The sequence below is a fragment of the Elephantulus edwardii genome, unplaced genomic scaffold (assembly GCF_000299155.1).
Source record: "Elephantulus edwardii isolate Elephantulus edwardi_28Jun2011 unplaced genomic scaffold, EleEdw1.0 scaffold00032, whole genome shotgun sequence".
Classification (NCBI taxonomy): Eukaryota; Metazoa; Chordata; class Mammalia; order Macroscelidea; family Macroscelididae; genus Elephantulus; species Elephantulus edwardii.
Genome location: NW_006399782.1, coordinates 4011249 through 4031541, shown reverse-complemented (window position 1 = coordinate 4031541; position 20293 = coordinate 4011249). Strand labels below are relative to the sequence as shown.

The 20293-nt window shown below is 39.4% G+C and overlaps 1 protein-coding gene and 1 pseudogene across 1 annotated transcript in view; one reads left to right on the top strand and one right to left on the bottom strand.

The window, feature by feature from the left end:
- Positions 1-20293, bottom strand: part of SNX4 (sorting nexin 4) — a 93240-nt gene that overhangs the window by 22016 nt on the left and 50931 nt on the right. The window contains exon 8 of the mRNA XM_006884299.1: positions 5527-5588. Coding sequence (XP_006884361.1) covers positions 5527-5588 — 62 coding nt within the window. The remainder of the gene's footprint in view (positions 1-5526; positions 5589-20293) is intronic.
- The window catches only part of LOC102849035, a 6185-nt pseudogene continuing 5138 nt past the window's right edge, over positions 19247-20293 (top strand).

The window sequence follows — 20293 nt, the reverse complement described above, 5'->3', positions numbered from 1 at the left end:
AGAGTAGAACTGCCCAATAGGGTTTCATAGGCTGTAAATACTTACAGAAGCAGATGATCAGGTCTTTTCTCCTGAGGAACGATTAGCGGATTTGAACCACTAACCTTTCAGGTACTGTGGTGTTAGCCTAAAGTTGCCTTTTTAAGCCATTACCTTAGCCCCCTGTGGTCTCCAACTACCTTAATTGAAGATGCATGATCTTGCAAATAAGCATGGTCTTATAAATCAGCAACAGCTTGAAAATCAATGTAGGAGAGCAGCACTCTCCACACTGGGTGTGTGTGAAAACACCAACGCAGGAGCAGCAGGGAGACTGTTTAAGCATCCAGAGGCATCCAACCCGGACTATTGCTCGTCAGTTTCTGCAAAAACTTGGCCTGTATACCTGCAGTCTTATAAGTCATTTCCCTGATGGGTCTGAGTCTCTGTAGGACCTTCTAGCAAATCTTCACACCAAATCCGAAAGAGCACAGAGAAATTGGGGAAGTGAGCCACAGATGGAGCTGTTCATTTTAGACATTATGGATTCATATAACTGCTTAAGTATATATGACTTTGTTGACCTGAGGCTTCTGAGTAACAGTGTGGTAGTAATCTTAGCACACAGAACAATAAAAACAGGTATTGACCATGTGCTTAACCACTGGGCCACCAGGCCTCCTTAGATTTAGAGTATGAATGAAAAATATTACATATTACAACAAAAATAAAACTTAAAGTTAAGTATTAGGTCTGGATAGCACTAATGGTTTGCACTGTACTCCTAACGTACACACTCACTGGCACTACAGAGAAAGGCCTGGCAATCGGTTTCTATTAAGATTACAGCCAAGAGAAGCCAAGGAGCAACTCTCAGCAACACATAGGTCATCGTGAGTCAGAACTGATCTAACAGCAACGGGCAGACACTCACTGGGGGGGGCAGAGGCATGAGGGAGGCCTCCAGGGTCAAACAGCTCCATGGCATCAGGCTCTGTTTATACTCTGCAGAATTTCCTTTCAACCTAAAGTTCCATGCTGAGAAAAGATCTAGAAATCACTCATTTAACTTCACAATTGAAAAGATACATAAAATCAAGGCTCCAAGATTTTTAGTTGACTCAAAAGTCACCTAACTGATGAGACAGATAAGAATCAACTCCCAACAGAACACTGTATTTACTAACATTTACAATCCATGTCTTTGAGCCTCTTCCTTGTAGATCCAAGCCAGATGAAACTGTTGACAACCTCAATCCTATCTCCATCTATCATGATACTGCCTCTTGGCCCAGTGGTAAGGATGTTTGTTTTCTGGTATTGTGATGTAATCCATATTGAAGGCTGTAGTCTTCAATCATTTGTAGCAATCAATATTTAAGTCCTCCTCATTTTTAGCAAGCAAGGCAGTGTCATCTACATAACACACATTGTTCATAAGTCTTTCTCTGATTCTGAAGCCACAATTTTCTTCATAAAATTCAGCTTCTCAAATTATTTGATCAGCATATAGATTGACTAGATAGGGGGGAGGATTCAACCCTGACACACATCTTTCTTGATTTTAAACCATGTGCTGTTGCTTTGCTTTGTTGTTTTTTTTTTCTATAATTATATTTTATTAATTTTCATAAACATTTACAGAGATTTTGGGCTTCCACTCATTCATTGTTGCACTATTCTCTCTACCCTCCTCCCAGTTTGTTCTTGTCCAAATGCCACAGTGCTTGTCAAAGCCAGTTCTGATTAATCTTCTTTGTCAGTGTATCCTTTGCCATTCCCTATCACTCCTCCCTGAGAGAGACTTCACCCTGAGTCATAAGGAAAAGGGGACGGCGTATTCTCTTAGCTACTTCCTGCTGAAAAGGGACGCTGTGGGTTTCAGGGTGAAGATCTTCTCTCACTACTCTAAAGGGCCCCTTTGGCAGTAGGAAACACATAGACTATTATGGAGATTGATTTTGGAATTCAGATGCACTCTTATTGATTGTGCTTGGCTGTACATGTTCATATCCTTGAAGATGTATCATGGGGGTGTTGCAACCTAGAAGACACAAATTTGACTAACAAGTTATAAGTACATGAGTCCAAAAATTATGGAAAAGTAAAAGAAAAGATTCTTTCATTGTTTTACAAACCCTCCCCCAGGTCCCCTCCACCATGCAGCCCTCGCTCTAGTCTCCTGCTTTGCTTTGTTTTAAAACTAGTCTCTTGATCTAGGGATAGGTTTTGCATGACCACAATTAAGTATTTGGAATTGTGAAGATGGATTCTCATTCTTCTCAACATAGCCATAATTTGCTGTGATCCACGCAGTCAAATGCCTCTATATAGTCAATAAAACACAGATAGACATCTTTATGGTATTCTCTGGTTTTAGGTAAAATCCATCTGACCAGATACCCCTAGTGCGACATCCTCCTCCATCTTGAGTATCTTGCAATTCTCTGTCAGTATGCTAGTCTAGTCACTTTTAAATAATCTTCAGCAAGATTTTGTTTGCATGTGATATTAATGATATAGTTTGATAGATTCCACATTTTGTTAGATCACCTTTTTTGGGAACAGGAAAAAAAATAGATATTTTCTTGTCAGTTGTTGGTGAGAAATATAAAATACATATCACTGACTGTCAGAAAAATGAACAAATCTGTCTTGGAAAAAGTATAGCCAGAAAAATGTGAGGATGTTTCTTAATTTCATCTTATATATTTTGAATATGTTAACAGGAAGGACCAGCCCCTGGAAATAAGCCATCATGCAGGGTAAAGTCGAGGGTTAGAGGAAAAGAGGAAGATCCTCAACCATCCTCAGCTCACACGGTGGCTTTAAAAATAGGCTCAAACACAAAAATGACTGTGAGGAGGGAGCAGAACAAACAACCCATTTTGTTCCGCTGTACACAGACAGGGCTGCTATGATTTGGAATTGACTGGCCTGCACCAAACAGCAAAAACAACCTATAAGCCCTTGTGAAGAATGGCCCTGCAGCTGCCTCAAAGCAGGTCAGGAGCTATAATGGGGGATGAAGGGTACCTATAATAAGGGTGGAGACTACGTGGGAGGGTTTCAGAAGCAATCTGAAGAACAGAAAATGAACTGTATTCAATACAGAAAAAGAAAACAAGCAAACATTAGCAACGATCCTTGATATAAATACATTATAAAATCTTTTGTTTCTTCTCTGAGTTCAGTGTTCATTTCTCACTGATGACATTTTATACCTCCTCTTTTGAGATACTCTATTTTTTCTACTCTATCACTGCAACCTCCAATTTAGCAAAGAGCCCAAATTTAAAGTAAATGGACATCTATACTGAAAACAATTTAAATTACGTAATAAAGTTTACAAGACCAGCTTTATATTTTATCTCTTCTCAAACCACACCAAAAACTGGTAGCAAATTAAGATTCTTTTTCCAGTTTTTTCAGTACTCTCATGAGTCATTGACATGCAAAAGCTAAAAGGATCCCTTACACTGGCACTGCTCAGCAATCCTCTCATGTCTGCATCAGTGTCTCTCAAACAAAAATATTCCATCACAATTGAAAGCCGTAAGATTTATAAATATACTCAACCTTTTTTGTAAATGAAATTTTTATTTTATAATGGTTTATTTACAAAGTTTGTGTTTTCATACCGGATCTTTTTCATTGTGGGACCCTATGATTAACCACCTCCCCCTCTGTCCATCCTCAGCCCCCTGCTCCCACTTACCCGACCTTGGATCCTCAAACACATTCCACAATAATGTTTTTATACAGTATTTGTCCTTATGGGACTGAGTTAGTTCACTCAGCATAATACTCTCCAGTCCCTCTCAAGTTACATAGTGATTTACAAAATCATTGCTCCTACATGCTGTGTAGTATTCCATCATGTTATGTTCCATAATTTCTCAATCCATTTGATTGTAGTTGGACATCTGGACTAAACATGGCCTAATCTTTATGAATAATTTCAACATTTGAGGAGAAGGGAAAAATTTCTTTCATTCATACACAAATACAGCTAACAGTTATGGACATTCTATGACGTGCAAATTTTGCATGAATTGACAGAACTCAAGTTTTCAGAGAGATTTTGCACTTGCCACAGCTGGAAGTTCCCCAGGGAGTGGCCAGGGGAGGTGAGAGGTGTGCAAGGCATACTCAAGGACTACCCACTGCATTAATTTGAGATAGACTGTTCTGTGTCACTTCCTTTAAGTCCCCCAAACACATAATTATTCAATTTCTTTTCAGCAGTGATACCTACTTCCCAAAGACAGAGGCCAGCTGGTATTACCTCCCACACAGTAATTCTTATGTGCCTTATGACAATGCTATTTTCTTAAACTCCCCCTCTTATCTTCTTTCCTACTCAATCTCTGAATATACATATTTGCCAAGGTTTGGTCCTCAAGTCTCTTGCAGACTTAGTTTAATCTTGACATTCTCACTGAACTATTTTCACAAATTATAGAGAATAAGCCCTGTTTATATCAGTCATACTCTCATCAACTTCTCACAATTCTGATCCACAGTGATAATTGTGTCATAGAAAACAGGTTTAATTTAAATGCAATCTATCCAAAACAGTCCTCCACCTCATCCCTCAAATCTACTGTTTCTCCTACATTCTCTTTCACAATGGTACTAATTAGGTGCTCTCAAATAAAATCATAGCGATTCTACCACAGCAGGATCCCAGCAAGTGTAGAATGACTAGAAGCATCATTCAATGATAAGTGTTAATATTTATGCCTTCATATTCCCCACTGGCAACATTAACAAGGACACTTTTCATATAAAAATCATTGGGATATTAACTTTTAAAATGTCACCATCAAAATAATCCTCAGAAACTATAAAATGACAAAAGAAGAAAAGCAAGCAAGTCATTTATTCTATAAAACAGTGATTTTCCACGGTCACTTCCTAGGCATCATGCTAAGCAGAGAGAGTTCCTGTTCCTTGCTTCTGTAAGTGCAGTTTCATTTTTATGGGTTCATCACACTGGACTTTTTCACAAGGCCATTACTACAGAAAGCATTCCCTGAGAGCCAACACCCTGGACTCTGACAGCTCTCCTAAACTTTAAGGAATATATTTGTTTGTTAAAAGGAAAAGAAAAATTATTTGCTACTCTCCAGATTCATAAATTTTTAAGAACTACTGTTTTTAGACAAAAAGCAAATTAGATGCAGGAAACAAATGTTCCTTTTACTGAGATAAAGTCAGAGGAGGCTTGCTTCATCAATAAATCTATTCTGGGTTTTTATTTTTTTTTTAAAAAATAGGTTATTTAAGGGAGCTCTGGTAGCCTAGTGGCAAGACGCTGCACTGCAATCCCAGAGGTACACGGTTCAAATCCACCAGATGCTCTGCTGGAGAAGGAGGGGGCAATCTCCTCCTGTACCAGTCAGGTCTGATTTGACGATACACGTAAAAATAATACAATAAAAAATTTTAAAAAAAAGGTTATTTAAAGAAAGCCAATTAGAACTAGTCATGTTTACTTTAAAAGTTTGTATGATACTAAAAAAAAGTCTGTAAAATGCTTACCTGAAAACTCGTCCGTAATTCCCATGCACTTTATATACTCCATACAGTCGATCTGCTACTCTCTGAAATAAATAACAAAAATTTATATTAGGTCAAACATACACAGAATTTGCTTTTTTTAAAAAAAGAAGATTTTACTCTAATAAAAAAATACACACTTTAAAATAAAAATTTAAAATAAAAAAAACATGCTTAGTTCAAGAAACCTGGAGAAGAAAAATTTACATTTCCCGGAGTTCTATCACTATTAAAAAGTAGTGCTATCTTATTGTGACTGTGTAATCATTCCCATACTTCTTTCTAAAACTTCGGTTTTAATTCTTATTTACATGTGGTAATATTTTCATCTACTAGGAAGCTTGATGGCTTGGTGGTAAGGAGTTGGGGTGCCAACCCAAAGGCATGCGTGTTTCAAATCGACAAGCACCACCGGCTGGTCTTCTGGTGCCATTTACTGCTTCTGAAAACCTGCTACGAGTCAGCTATGGGTCTGCTGTGGGTCAGCTATGAGTTAGTTCCAGCTCAAAAATACACAAAAACAACTATAAACAGTCACATAAATTCCATCAAGTAGTACACAAAATACGGAGCTACCCTCCTATAAGCGGATTGTTGTTGTTGTTATGTGCCATCGAGTTGCTTGCGACTCATAGCGACCCTATATGTACAACAGCCCTAAACTCTGCTCTGTCCTATGCCAATTACACTGTCTCTGACACTCCCATCCCGATTAACCCAGTCACTGAATCAATCCACCTCACAGAGGGCCTCCCCTTCTTTTGTTTTCCTTCCGCCTTCCAAGCATGATGTCCTTCTCAAAGGACCGGTCTCTCCTCACAACATGTCCAAAGTATGTTAGACGGAGCCTCAGAATCCTTGCCTCCAAGGAGCCACCCGGTTTAACCCTTTCCAGGATGAATCTGTTTGTTTTCCTAGCAGTCCATGGTACTCTCAATACTCTTCTCCAGCACCACAGCTCAAAGGCATCGATTCTCCTTCTATGCTCCCTGGTCATTGTCCAACACTCTAATGCGTAACAAGTGATTGCAAAGACTATGGCCTGTATCAGACTCACCTTAGTCTCCAGAGAGACACCATTGCTCTTCAGCACTTTGGAGAGGTCCCTAACAGCAGACTTTCCCATAGCAATGCACCTTTTAATTTCCTGGCTACTGGTGCCAAGAGTGTTGACTGTGGAGCCAAGCAACTAAAGCTGTGAACAATCTCAATCTCTTTACCATGCATCCTAACGCTGCCAATTGGTACAGTGGTGAGAATCTTTGTCTTCTTGAGACTGAGCTTCAATCCATATTGGAGGCTGCAGTCCTTGACCGTCTGCAGCAGGCGCTTCAGGTCCTCTTCAGCTTCAGTAAGCAGGGTTGTGTCATCTGCATAACGCAGATTGTTGATAAATCGTCCACCAATCCTGACCTCACATTTCTTCTCATAGAACCCAGCCTTCCGGATAATCTGTTCTGCATACAGGTTGAAAAGATATGGAGATAGGACTCATCCCTGGCGTACGCCCTTCCCAATTTTGAACCCTGCAGTGTTCCCTTGCTCTGTTCTGACGATTGCCTCCTGGTCCAAGTATAGGTTTCGCACTAGAACGATCAAGTGTTCTGGGATTCCCATTCTTCTCAGAGTCAGACACAGTTTGTTATGATCCACACAGTCAAATGCCTTCGCATAGTCAATGAAACACAGATACACTCCTCTGGTACTCCCTGCTTTCGGCCAAGATACATCTAACATCAGCTACAATATCCCTAGTACCACGACCCCTTATAAACCCAGCCTGGCCTTTTGGCAGTTCTCTGCTGATGTGCTGTTCCAGTCGTTTTTGGATAATCTTCAGTAGAATCTTGCTTGCATGTGAAATCAATGAGATTGTTCTACAGTTTCCACACTCTGTTGGGTCACTTTTCTTTGGGATGGGAACAAATAAAGATCTCTTCCAGTCAGTTGACCAAGTGGTTGTTCTCCAGATTTCTTGGCATAACCTGGTGAGCATGTCCAGGGCAGCATCTGTTAGCTGAAATATCTTAACTGGTATACCATCTATTCCTGGGGCCTTATTTTTTGCCATTTCCTTTAAAGCAACCTGAACTTCTTTCATCACCATAGGCTCTTGCTCATATGTTGTTTCATGAAATTCTTCTGTGTCTGATAGTTATCCCTAATTTTCAGTATTATAAATAACATAATCTTTGGCCATGAATTCTTTTCCAAATTTCACACAGTTTTCTTCTGATAATAAAGTTCCCAAAGAAGAAGTTATCAAAAGTATTTAACTATTTTGGTTCTTTTGACATATGTCATTGTCATATACTTTAGAGTTGGAACCAACTCATAGTGGACCCTCCAGTAGGTTTTTATAGGCAGTTTGATCACATGGGAAGAGAATTCCCATTTTCTCCCATAGAGCAGATGGTGGATTCAAACTGTGTCTTTGAGTTGGTAGTGCAACTCCTATCCACTAATTCTGGAGCTCCATAAAATTAATAATAACACCACCACCACCAATGAGCGGAGATCAGATGAGCTGTGGGAGGATATCAAGAATATCATGCATGAAGAATGCAAAATGTCACTAAAAAGGCAGAGAAGGAAGAAGTCTAAGATGAGTATCAGATGTGACTCTGTATATAGCACTAGAGGGCCGAGAAGCAAAAGCAAGGAGAAAAAATATAAAAATTAAGGAGCTGAACAGAAGATTTCAAAGGGCAGCTCAGAAGACAAAGCAAAGTATTATAACGAAATGTACAAAGAGTTACAGTCAGAAAATCAAAAGGGCTGAACTCGTTGAGCATTTCTTAAGCTGAAAGACTTAAGAACAAATTCAAGCCTTGAGTTGCAATACTTAAGGATGCTTTGGGCAGAATATTAAATGATCCAGGAAGCATTAAAAGAAGATGGAAGGAATATACAGAGTCACTGTACCAAAAGGAGTTGGCTGACATGGAAGAATTTCATGCAAAAATGTATGAGCAAGAGCTTGCGGTGAAGAAGTTCAAGCTGCTCTGAAAGAACTGGCAAGAAACAAGGCCCAGGAATTGATGGCAAAACAACTGACATATTTCAACAGACACTGCCCTGGATGCTCTCACCAGACTGTGACAAGAAATCTTGAGGACAACCTATTGGCCAACTGACTGAAAGAGATCTATATTTGTTCCCATTCTAAAGAAAGGTGACCTGACAGAAATGCGGAAATTATCGAACAATATCATTATTATGACATGCAAATAAGATTCTGCCAAAAATTAACCAAAAATCACTAGAACAGCACATCAACAGAGAACTGCCAGATGTATAGGCTGGGTTTAAAAGAGGCCGTGGTACTAGGGATCTTATCGCTAATGTCAGATGGATCTCGGCTGAAAGTAGAGAGTATAAGAGGAGTGTTATCTGTGTTTCACTGACTATGCAAAGGTGTTTAACTGTATGGATTACAAAAACTGGCTGACTCTGAGAAGAATGGGAATCTCAGAACATTTGATTGTGTTTATATGAAACCTATACTTGGACCAGGAATCAGTCGTCAGAACAGAGCAAGGAAACACTGCATGATTCAAAATCAGAAAAAGCATACACCAGGGATGAACCCTGTCTCATACCTTTTCAATCGATATGGAGAACAAATCATTTGGGAGGCTGGGCTCTATGAGGAGGAATGTGGCATTCGGATTAGAGGAAGACACAACAACAATCTGTGGTATGAAGATGACACAACCTTGCTTGCTTGCTGAAACTGAGGAGGACCTGAAGCACTTGTTGCAGAAGATCAAGGACAGCAGGCTTCAATATGGATTGAAGCTCAACATCAAGAAAACAAAGATTCTAACCACTGGGCCAATGGGCATCACGACAGATGATGAAGAGATTGAGATTATTAACGGCTTCAGTTTGTTGGCTCCACAATCAACACTCTTGGTACCAGCAGCCAGGAAATCAAAAGACGAATTGCACAGGGAAAGTGTACTGTCAGGGACCTCTCCAGAGGACTGAAAGAGCAACGATGTCAGCTTGGAGACTAAGGTGTACCTGACCCAGGCCACAGTCTTTGTAATTTCTTGCTATGCATCAGAAAGCTGGACAATGACTAGAGATAAGAGAAAAAGAACTAATGTCTTTGAGCTGTGGTACTGAAGAAGAGTATTGAATATACCATTGACTGCAAGGAAAACAAACAGGTTTGTCTTGAGGAGGGTAAAACCATGCTGCTCCTTGGAGACAAGGATTCTAAAGCTTTGTCTAATGCACTTTGGGCATGCTGCAAGGAGATACCAGTCCTTGGAGAGGATCACCAAGCTTGGAAGGGTGGAGGGTCAGTGAAAGAGTGGGAGACCATCAATGAAATGGATTGATTCAGTGACTGGGGTAATGAGGGTAGATGTGTCAGAGACAGTAAGATTGGCACAGGACAGAGCAGGTTTCAGGGCTATTGTACACAGGGTCGCTATGACATGCAAGCGACTTGACGGCACAGAACAGTAATAATATTAAAGATTACAAAGTAGAAGTTACCAGAAGCATATAACCATTTTCCATGTAACCAAAGCATAAAACCGTACAAAAATATAACCATTCCAAAACATATAATCATATAAAATTTTAACAAATTTATGTCAACAGAAAGGAAAATAGTTAAATGTTCAATTCAGATGACTTAGATGAATGAATCGGTCCCTGGTATTTACACAAATTTGATGAAAGACAAAATCCCATGCTATACTTAGGAATTTCTCTCCACTTACTTAATGACCAACACATTTTCTAGTGAAACTAACTGGAAAAGAATCTAATCCCACATTAAATGCTACGGGGGAGGGGGGGGGCAGGGAGATTCCTACTATAGTTTGTAAATATAAACCCTGGGGATAAATTACCTAATTTCTTAATCAAACATGAGAAATTAGATATCATCCTAAAAAATCTCAACTTCAGCCAAAGTGAGAGGACCACCATTCTAAATACCTGAAGTAGGTAAAAAGCTATACTAAAAGACTGTATGGTCCACAAAACTGAAAATATTTACTCTCCTGACAAACAGAAAAAATGTGCTGACCTTACCCTTAGACTCAACTTTTAAGACACAGATCACAGCCATCATACTTTCCAAGGCTGTCTTCAGATGTCTAATAACTCCAAGATTTTATTTATCCATTAAATTCTGAGTTCTATGAAATATCAAAGTACTTAAAAAAAAAAAAAGTTGTTTCCCTAACAAGGAAGTTTTAGAAACACTGACAGAATAAAATCTGACAAATTTTCTTTTCTCAAAGCGTCAGATTTTTAATACCATACTTAAAACTGTTTAAAAGAAAGAGTTTGCAGCAGGAAACAGCTTACAGGATTAGTTTCAAAGAACATACAATGGAAAGCTCCACTTTAGATCAGTTCCCTGCATTTTAAGGGATCAACTCTCCTTCCTAAAAGCTCAGTATTTTATCATCACTTAAGATATTAAATACAGGAGAAAGGGAAAGTTTGATAGACAACCACTTAAAAATTATTAACCATGTTACAAAACATATATCCAAAACAAATGTTTACAGAAAATTCTGTGAACCCTAGGTATTAAAAAGGAGCTCTGGTGGCCTAGCAGGTATGGAACCATGCTGCAGTTCAAAGGTGGTTCAAATCCACCAGCCGCTTGAGACAGAAAGATGGGCAATCTCCTCCTGTGTGATTTATAGCTTCTGAAAACCCACTTAATGGTGAGCAATGAGCTGATTTTGACTTGAGAGAAATAAAGTTTGAGGTATCAAAAGTTTATTTCTGTGCAACAATGAATTGAAAATCCAACTTTTCTATAAATTTAAATAACAATAAAATATATTAAAATTTTTTAAGTTTCTTTTTTGCTGTTTTAACAAAAATTTATAGAAAAGTTGAATTTTCATTCATTCACTGTTGCACATTTTCCTCCCTACCCTCACCCAAGTTCACTTTTTAAAAAAACAAAACAAAACATTCTATTTCCTTTACAATTGTGTGTGAGCTGACTGGTCACCTGCATTTACTGGATTTAGCTAACAATCACCTGAAAGCCTCTTATTTAAGTCAAGCAGGACCTGGTAGGCAGGCATTTTCAGGTTTGGTGTAATTGTGTCTGGGAAGAACATTCTTCTACGTGTTACATCACTGGTCTGTCATTCTGCTGTACTGAGATAACTTGGGGTTGCTGTGATACTGAACACTGTGCCACTGGGGTGTCAAATGCCATGGTTACCCATGGGGGATGGGATTTGGGAGAGCTCCCAGATTAAGACAGTCTTGGAAGCAGGATTGGCAGCCACTTCCTAAACAACATGCCTTCAGAAACTCACTGAACATTAGAGAAACAACCACAGTTATAGAACAGAGTTCAGATCTATTGTTCATAAGGTCCCTATGAGTCATATTGGACTCAACAGCACCTAACAACAACATTCATTCATTGATGCATAATTTCCTCCCTCACCCCTCCTCCAGTCCACTTTGTAATGTGCCTTTTATCCTAGACTGTTATCATACAAATGATGCCTATTCATATATTACTTTTAAACAGTTTGTTCCTTCATCTGTTCCAATACAGTGTTCATTATTTATCCCCTCTTTTCTTAGCTCCCCCTCCAAAAAAAGCTTACTTCATTATTGTCCTCCCTACCAGCTGAAGGAAAAAAAAAATTTCAAACAAAGAGCTCTGGAGAATATTTTGGTCTATAAGATATGACTAGGAAGACAAAGGTCTCTAGGGCGCAAAGGGTTGAGCAAGCACATGTGGAGCAACTCTATTCCTGAAGCAGAAAGAGATAAATTAAACAGTCTCAAACGAACCAATAATGTTACTGGCATGAACTCTTCAACTATTCCAGACAAGGAAAACATGAAGCGGTGTATAGTTCAATCATGAGGCAGTGGGGGTGGGGAAAAGAGAGATGGGGCAGTCCACCAGTCTCCTCCCAGGCAATTTACTGCCTCTGAAAACCCACGGGAGGGTCTGCTATCAGTAGATTCCGACTTGATGGCACACAAAAACAACAAAAGAAAAAGAAAGGCAAAGATGACAGAAATAAAACATGCATGACTGAAAAATCTAAATCATAAACATCAATGGTCATTGAAAATGAAGAACATGGGTTCCAGGGAAAAGGGAGCTATCCAGAGATTTGGTCTAGGATGCTTGTCAATTTCATTTCTGTTGACGTGTCTTTCTGTTTTAACACTTATCATTAGACAGCTGGCCGGGGCAGCCTGAAATCCAGCAAACACTACAGATGAAATCTGTCAGCGTCTTCAGATGAAATGTCAACTTCATCTGGCCATCCTTCCTAGCTCTGAACCACCAGGAGCTATGATTCAAAAGCCTGCACTGTGCTCAATGAAGTAGTAAGTGATTAGATGCTGAAAAACAAGAGTTCTACAGCATGGTGCTATTTTCAAAATCCATGCATACATAGCTTTAAAAAAAAAACCAAAAACAACTCTTCTAAGGAGAGGTAATGTTCTTAAGAATTTTTGCCAAAATGCTTTCTAAAGTGGAAACATGCAATGGTATTCTATTAATCATCAAAATGCAGGTAATTTCCCAGACACTAGATATTACCATTTTAATAAAAAGTTAGAAATTAAGTGTTAAATGTTATTGTTGAGCTCTCCAGTCAGCTCTGACTCATGGCACAACAGAAACACAGCACAGCCCTGTGCCACCCATACAACCGCTGCTGTGCTCAAAAGCCTATTGTTGCAATCATACTGTCAGTCTATCTCAGCGAAGGTCATCCTTTTTGCTGGCTTTCTACTTTGCAAAGCACAATGTCCTTCTCCAGGGACAGTCCCTCCTGATAACATGCCTAAAGTACTTGAGCCAAAGCCTCACCATCCTTACATTCTGACTGCCTTTCTTCCAAGGCAGATTTCTTCACTGTTCTGCTGTTCCATGAGATATGCAACACTCTCTGCTTATACCATCATTCTAAAGCATCAATTTTCCTTATTCATTGTACATCTTTTTTTTTTTCATTGTACATCTTTTGTAGGCATGTGAAATGACCAAAGATACTATGGTTTGGGCCAGGCACACTTTATTCTTAAAGTGGCATCTTTGCTTTTTTAGCACTTTAAAAAGTTCTTTCATAGCAGATTTATCCAAACATCGCATCATCTGATTTCCTAAATGCTTTTTTTATGTGCTGATTGTAGATTCAAGTAAAATTAAATCTTTGACAACCTGAGTGAAACTCAGTAAAGCTGCTGTGTTAAATATGATCACAATATTTATATTTAGAAAATTAGTCAAGTTAACATCTCTGCCTTGCCTATCATCACCCCCTCCCTTTTAAAAATTTCTTTCCCTAAGACAGCTAGTACAGTCAGGGGAAAAAAGCCCCACCCAAAACTTCATATAGTCCTTGAGTTAGAACCAACTCACATCTGACCCTCCAGAGGGTTTTCTGAGGATGTAAATCACACAGAAAGAGTGCTCATCTTTCTCCAAAAGAACAGCTGGTTGGTGAATTCCAACTGCTAGAGAGGCACCTGCACCTTTGGATGAAGACAGCAACTCTCCCCAGATTGTGCCACCAGGGTCCCCAGCATAACCTATGACCTGGAAATGTGGACTTTGGAGTTAGACATATGTGAACTCAAATTCTACTTCTTTCTTATCACAGAGTCTGATTATGCAGGATGTATTAAGTCACTTCATGTCTTTTTTTCTTTCTTTCATCAGGTGTGAAAACAGCCTTCATCACATGACATTATGAGGCTTAATAAGACAAGAGGTTTGAAAAGTTCCCATCAACAGCAGGAGAATCAGCTCTCTAACTCATTCTACTTGAATTCACACCCTTTGTCAATAAAACGTCTGCAGGTAGTTAGGATCATGGGTTCTGGAGCTAGGAAAGGGTTAAATAAATTTTCTGCACATCTATTTATTGTATAATCTTAGACAAGTTCTTTAACTTCATTTGTTGTTTCCTCATCTGCAAAACAGACAAGTGAGTATAATATGCTGAAGTACCATGGCTAATAAACTCAAACCCCAAAAACCAAACCTACTGCCCTCTGGTCGTTTCCAATTCACAGATAATCTGTCGGACAGAGTTCAACTGCCCCATAGGCGTTCCAAAGCTGTAAATCTTCACGGAAGCAGATGACCCCATTTTCCTCCTGCAGAGTAGCTGGTGTTTGAACTATCAACCTTTTGTTTAGCAGGCGAATACTTTAGTCACAGTGCCACAATAAATGTTAGATATGAATATTCTTTTTATCAAGTTTATAAAATATAAATTCTCATGGAGCTCTGGTGGTCTAGTGGCAAGAACCTGTGTTGCAATCCTGAAGGCACACAGTTTGAATCCACCAGATGCTCCACTAGAGAAGGAGAGGCCATCTCCTCCTGTGCCATTTAGATCTAATTTGATGGTACTAAAAAAAAAATTTTTATTTAAAAAAAAAAGGGAGAGAGCAACAAAAAAATAAAAATTATCTTACTTGAGTCTCTTGACTCTATGGGAACAAATCCATTCAGATAATAAATAAGAACTCAAGATCTACCACATGCCAGGCAGATACTATTTCCATTTTCTAGCTAAGTAAATGCTCTGAAGAATCTAATAAATAGCACAGAAAAATTTCCAAAGCCAGTTCTTCTGAGTGCTAGGCTGCCTGCACCTTCTTTCACATTGTTCTATGTCATGACTTTTTATTTTTTTTTTCATGGTGTTATTTATTATTTACAAAGGGGCCAAAAGCACTCATCTAAAGGGAAAGGCGCTCACGTTTAATGTGTTGTTTCATAGCCCTATGAATACACGACAATTATATACACTGTATTATGTCATGACTTTTTAAATATTTAACTCTAATCCATTTGCAAGAAAGGTGACCCAACAGAGTGTGGAAACTATAGAACTACAGAACTATCATTGATTTCACATGCAAGAAAGATTCTACTGGAGATTATCCAAAAACGACTGAAACAGCACATCAGCAGAGAACTACCAGAAGTCCAGGTTAGGCTTAGAAGGGGTCATGGTATTAGGGATATTGTAGCTAATGTTAGTCAGATGGATCTTGACTGAAAGCCGGGAGTACTGGAGGAATGTTTATCTGTGCTTCATTGATTAAAGGCGTCTGACTGTGTGGATAATAACAAACTGACTCTGAGAAGAATGGTAATACCAGAATACTTGATCGTACTAATCCAAAACCTATACTTGGACCAGGAGGCAATCGTCAGAACAGAGCAAGGAAAGACTGAGTGGTTCAAAACTGGGAAGGGTGTACGCCAGAAATGTGTCCTGTCTCCATACCTTTTCAACCTGTATGCAGAACAGATTATCCGGGAGGCTGGGCTCTATGAGGAGAAATGCAGCATCAGGATTAGTGGAAGATCTACCAACAATCGGTATTATGCAGATGACACAACCCTGCTTGCTGAAACTGAGGAGGACCTGAAGTGCTTGCTGCAAAGGGTCCAGGACTGCAGCCTCCAATATGGATTGAGGCTCAATGTCAAGAAGACAAAGATTCTTACCACTGGACCAATTGGCAGCATCAGGATGGATGGTGAAGAGATTGAGATTGTTCACAGCTTTAGTCTGCTTGGCTCCAAAATCAACGCTCTTCGCACCAGCAGACAGGAAATTAAAAGGCGTATTGCGATGGGAAAGTCTGCTGTTAGGGACCTCTCTAAAGTACTGAAGAGCAATGGTGTATCTCTGGAGACTAAGGTGTGTTTCATACAGGCCATGGTCTTTGCAATCACTTGTTATGCATCAGAGAGTTGGACAAAGACTAGGAAGGCTAGAAGGAGAATTGATGCCTTTGAGCTTTGGTGTTGAAGAAGAGCACTGAGGGTACCATGGACTGCTAAGAAAACAAATAGATTCATCCTGGAGAGGGTTAAACCAGGCTGCTCCTTGGAGGCAAGGATTCTGAGCCTTCGTCTGACGTACTTTGGTCATGTTGTAAGGAGAGACCGGTCCTTTGAGAAGGACATCATGCTTGCAAGGGTAGAGGGCAGGCACAGGAGGCGAAGGCCCTCTAGGAGGTGGATTGATTCGGTGACTGGGTAATCAGGATGGGTATATCGGAGACAGTGAGACTGGCACAGGACAGAGCAGAGTTTAGGGCTGTTGTACATAGGGTCACTATGAGTCGCAAGTGACTTGACGGCACATAACAACAACAACTAATTCAAAAGAATCTTCCTGGACAGAAATGATATTTAAATAACACTACTTTCTCATCTGTTAAAAAAAAAAAAGAAGAACATCAAAAAACACACAACACATCAGCTGTCTAGACCAGGGTTGAGCAAGGGAGTGCTGGGCTTAACTTTCCATTTTTACTTCTCACCACTTTCTGTTATTGTCCATGACTAAATGGTCTTTCTCTCAATTTTGGAAGTCTTTCAAAGGCTAAGGTAGCCACAAAGCATCTTGCATTTATTGGTGTTTCTTGCATTTCTACAATCGGCATTTAAATTTGACTCACAAATCAAGGACTGCCTTTCCTTTGAAGATCTCAAGAACTGTCTCATGTAAACAAAGCCTGTGAAGCCTATTTCATAAAGTTTGGGATAAATATTTATACTCAGAATTCTCTTACTTGGCAATTACAAACTCCTGGAAGACAAGGTCCCTGCCTCTAAAGGTTCTTGTCATGGGCATATTATCCACCTTTTCTGCCTGACTGGCTATAATTCAATGCAAGAGAGATTTCTCTTACTGCTTTTTCAAATCTTTTGAAATATAAAGGGGGAAAAAAATGAAACACACCCACTATCATCAAAGTCAATTTCAACTCATCCCACCCCTCCATCAGATTTCCATGACTGCGAATCTTTACAGGAGGAGATTGCCCAATCGTTCTCACTTGTCTGGTGGATTCAAAACACTTACTTTTCAGTAAGCAACATGTATAAAGCTCTGTTAACTACCAGGGCTCCTTTTAAAATCTAAAATTGTCACCATCAACTCAATGAATACTCAGTTAGTACCTATTACGTGTCAGGTACTATCCAAAGAGTTAAAAGGTAACAAAGCCCCTCCTCTCGTGGAGCTCACGTACACGAGAGAGTTAACAAAGGAGAACATAATAAAAAGTTTTATAAAGACCAGAGGATTAACAGAAAATGACAATGTGGGAGGAGCTATTTTAGATAAGACGCTCAAGGAAAATCTCTTTCCAGAGGCACTTAAGCCAAGAACTGAATGGCATGAAGGAACAGGCTAAGAAAAGATTTTGGGGGTGGAGGGTGGGTGAGAATGGCTTAGGCAAGGGGAAAAGCAAATGAAAGTCCTATAAAAGAAACACATTTGGCATTGCTGGTGGATAATTATAATGACAGGCACAAGATAGAAGTAGCAAAGAGTAGAACGGTGAAGTTCTGGCATATGCTGCAACATGGATAAACCTTGAAAATATTATGTTTTTACTTAACATTATGCTAAGCAAACTAAGTCAGATACAAAAAGAGAAATATTACATGGTTGCACTTATAAGAAATATCCACAAGAGGAAAATTCCTTGATAAAGAGTAGAGATTTCTAGGGATGGATGGAGAGGGACATGGAGAGTTACTGCTTAATAGGTACAGAGTTTTTGTTTGGGATGATGAAAACTACCGGAAATAATAATGGAGATGTTTCCACAACTTTGTAAATGTAATGAATACTGGTGAATTATACACTTAGAAAACGTTAAAATGACTCATTTATGTTATGTTTTAGACACAGGAATTTAAAGGAGTAAAATGGAATATAAAATAGCTGTGTGGGTGATCTTTTTACATTTTCTTTAGTGTCATACATAGTTAATCCTTGTTATAATCGTTAAGGATGATGAAATATTAATCACATTTTAAAATACTTGGAGCAGAAAGCCAGACACAATCATTATCTTATCTTACACTCTTGACAATTTTCTTGTTTTACAAAAACAATCAGCCCTACGTTCTTTCAGGCTACCTGGTCTGTTAGTGCTCTCTCAAAATTATGAAACTTACTTCTTTAGCTCATACATCGATTTATTCCCTAGGATTCAAGGATTTTTCTGGGTGTATGAGAGTACACTTTGTCTAGTACATTTCTTACTATTAGGGATTTCTAATGCACCAGACTTGGCATGGTTTTTGAGCTTTATCCCTTATTTCTTCTGATTATAAAATACTATATGAGAAACTCTCAGTAAATAATGTGGCCACTTAATATTTTACTTCTGTCTACCTTAAATCTTTGAACTGTTATTTGTCCTCGGAAATGAAACTTTCTATAGTGCCCTCCTTCTTTCTGGTTAAAAGGCCTCTGGGGAGGTCTGCTGTTGTCAGGTACCCATGAAATTGGCTCCAATTCCTATAACCCTTTTCACAGCAGAATAAAACACTGCCTGATACGGCACCATCCTACAAATCATTGCCCAGGGAGTCCACTGTTGCAGTCACTGCATCAACCCATCATCCTGAGGGCTTTCCTCTTTTACACTGCTCCTCTATAACACCAAGCATGCCTGCTACCCTTCTACACGCTCCCGATAACATGTGAAAGGCATGTGAGGCCAGTGCTTCCAACGAGCATTTTGATTGCACTTTTGCCAAGACAAATCTATTCAGTCTCTGGCAGTTTGCGACACATTCAATAATCATCACCAAAATCGTAACTCAAATGCAACAATTCTTTGGTCTTCCTTATTCACTGCCTAGTTATTGCACGCACTGAAAAGTAACATGGTTCTCTGGTCAGGGGCACCTTTGTCCGCAAGTAAGATCTTTGCTTTGCAACACTTTAAAGAGTTCCTTTGTGATAGACATGTCCAGTAAAATACGTCATTTGATTTCCTGACTATTACTTCCATGGGCAATGATTATGGAACCAAGTAAAATAAAAAACCTCATTGAGCAAGGAAACACTGCATGGTTCAAAATTGGGGAGGGCATATGCCAGGGATATGTCCTATCTCCATACCTTTTCAACCTGTATGCAGAGCAGATTATCCGGGAGGCTGGGCTCTATGAGGAGAAGTGTGGCGTCAGGATTGGTGGAAGATCTATTAACAATCTGCATTATGCAGATGACACAACCCTGCTTACCAAAACCGAAGAGGACCTGAAACACTTGCCATAGAAGGTCAAAGACTGCAGCCTTCAATATGGATTGAGGCTCAATATCAAGAAAACAAAGATTCTCACCACTAGGCTAACTGACAACATCATGATAGATGGTAAGGAGATTGAGATTGTTAACATCTTTAGTTTGTTTGGCTCCAAAATCAACAGTCTTCACACCAGGAGCCAGGAAATTAAAGGACATATTGTAATGGAAAAGTCTGCTATTAGGGATCTCTCTAAAGTACTGAAGAGCAATGGTGTCACTCTGGAGATTAAGGTGTGCCTGATACATGGTTTTTGTAATCACTTGCTATGCATCAGAGAGCCGGACAATGATTAGGGATGACAGAAGAACTGATGCCTTTGAGCTGTGGTGTTGGAGAAGAATATTGACTATACCATGGACTGCTAAGAAAACAGGTTCATCCTAGAGAAGGTTAAATCAGGCTGCTCCTTGAAGACAAGTATTCTGAAGCTTCGTCTGACACACTTTGGACTTGTTGCAAGGTGGGATCAGTCCTTAGAAAGGAGGGTGGATGACAATGAAGACACTACTTACCAAAACCTCTGGGAAACAGCCAAAGCCGTAATCAGAGGTCAATTTACAGCAATTAGCACACACATCAAAAGGCAGGAGAAATTTACCATTGACTTTCTAACCCAACA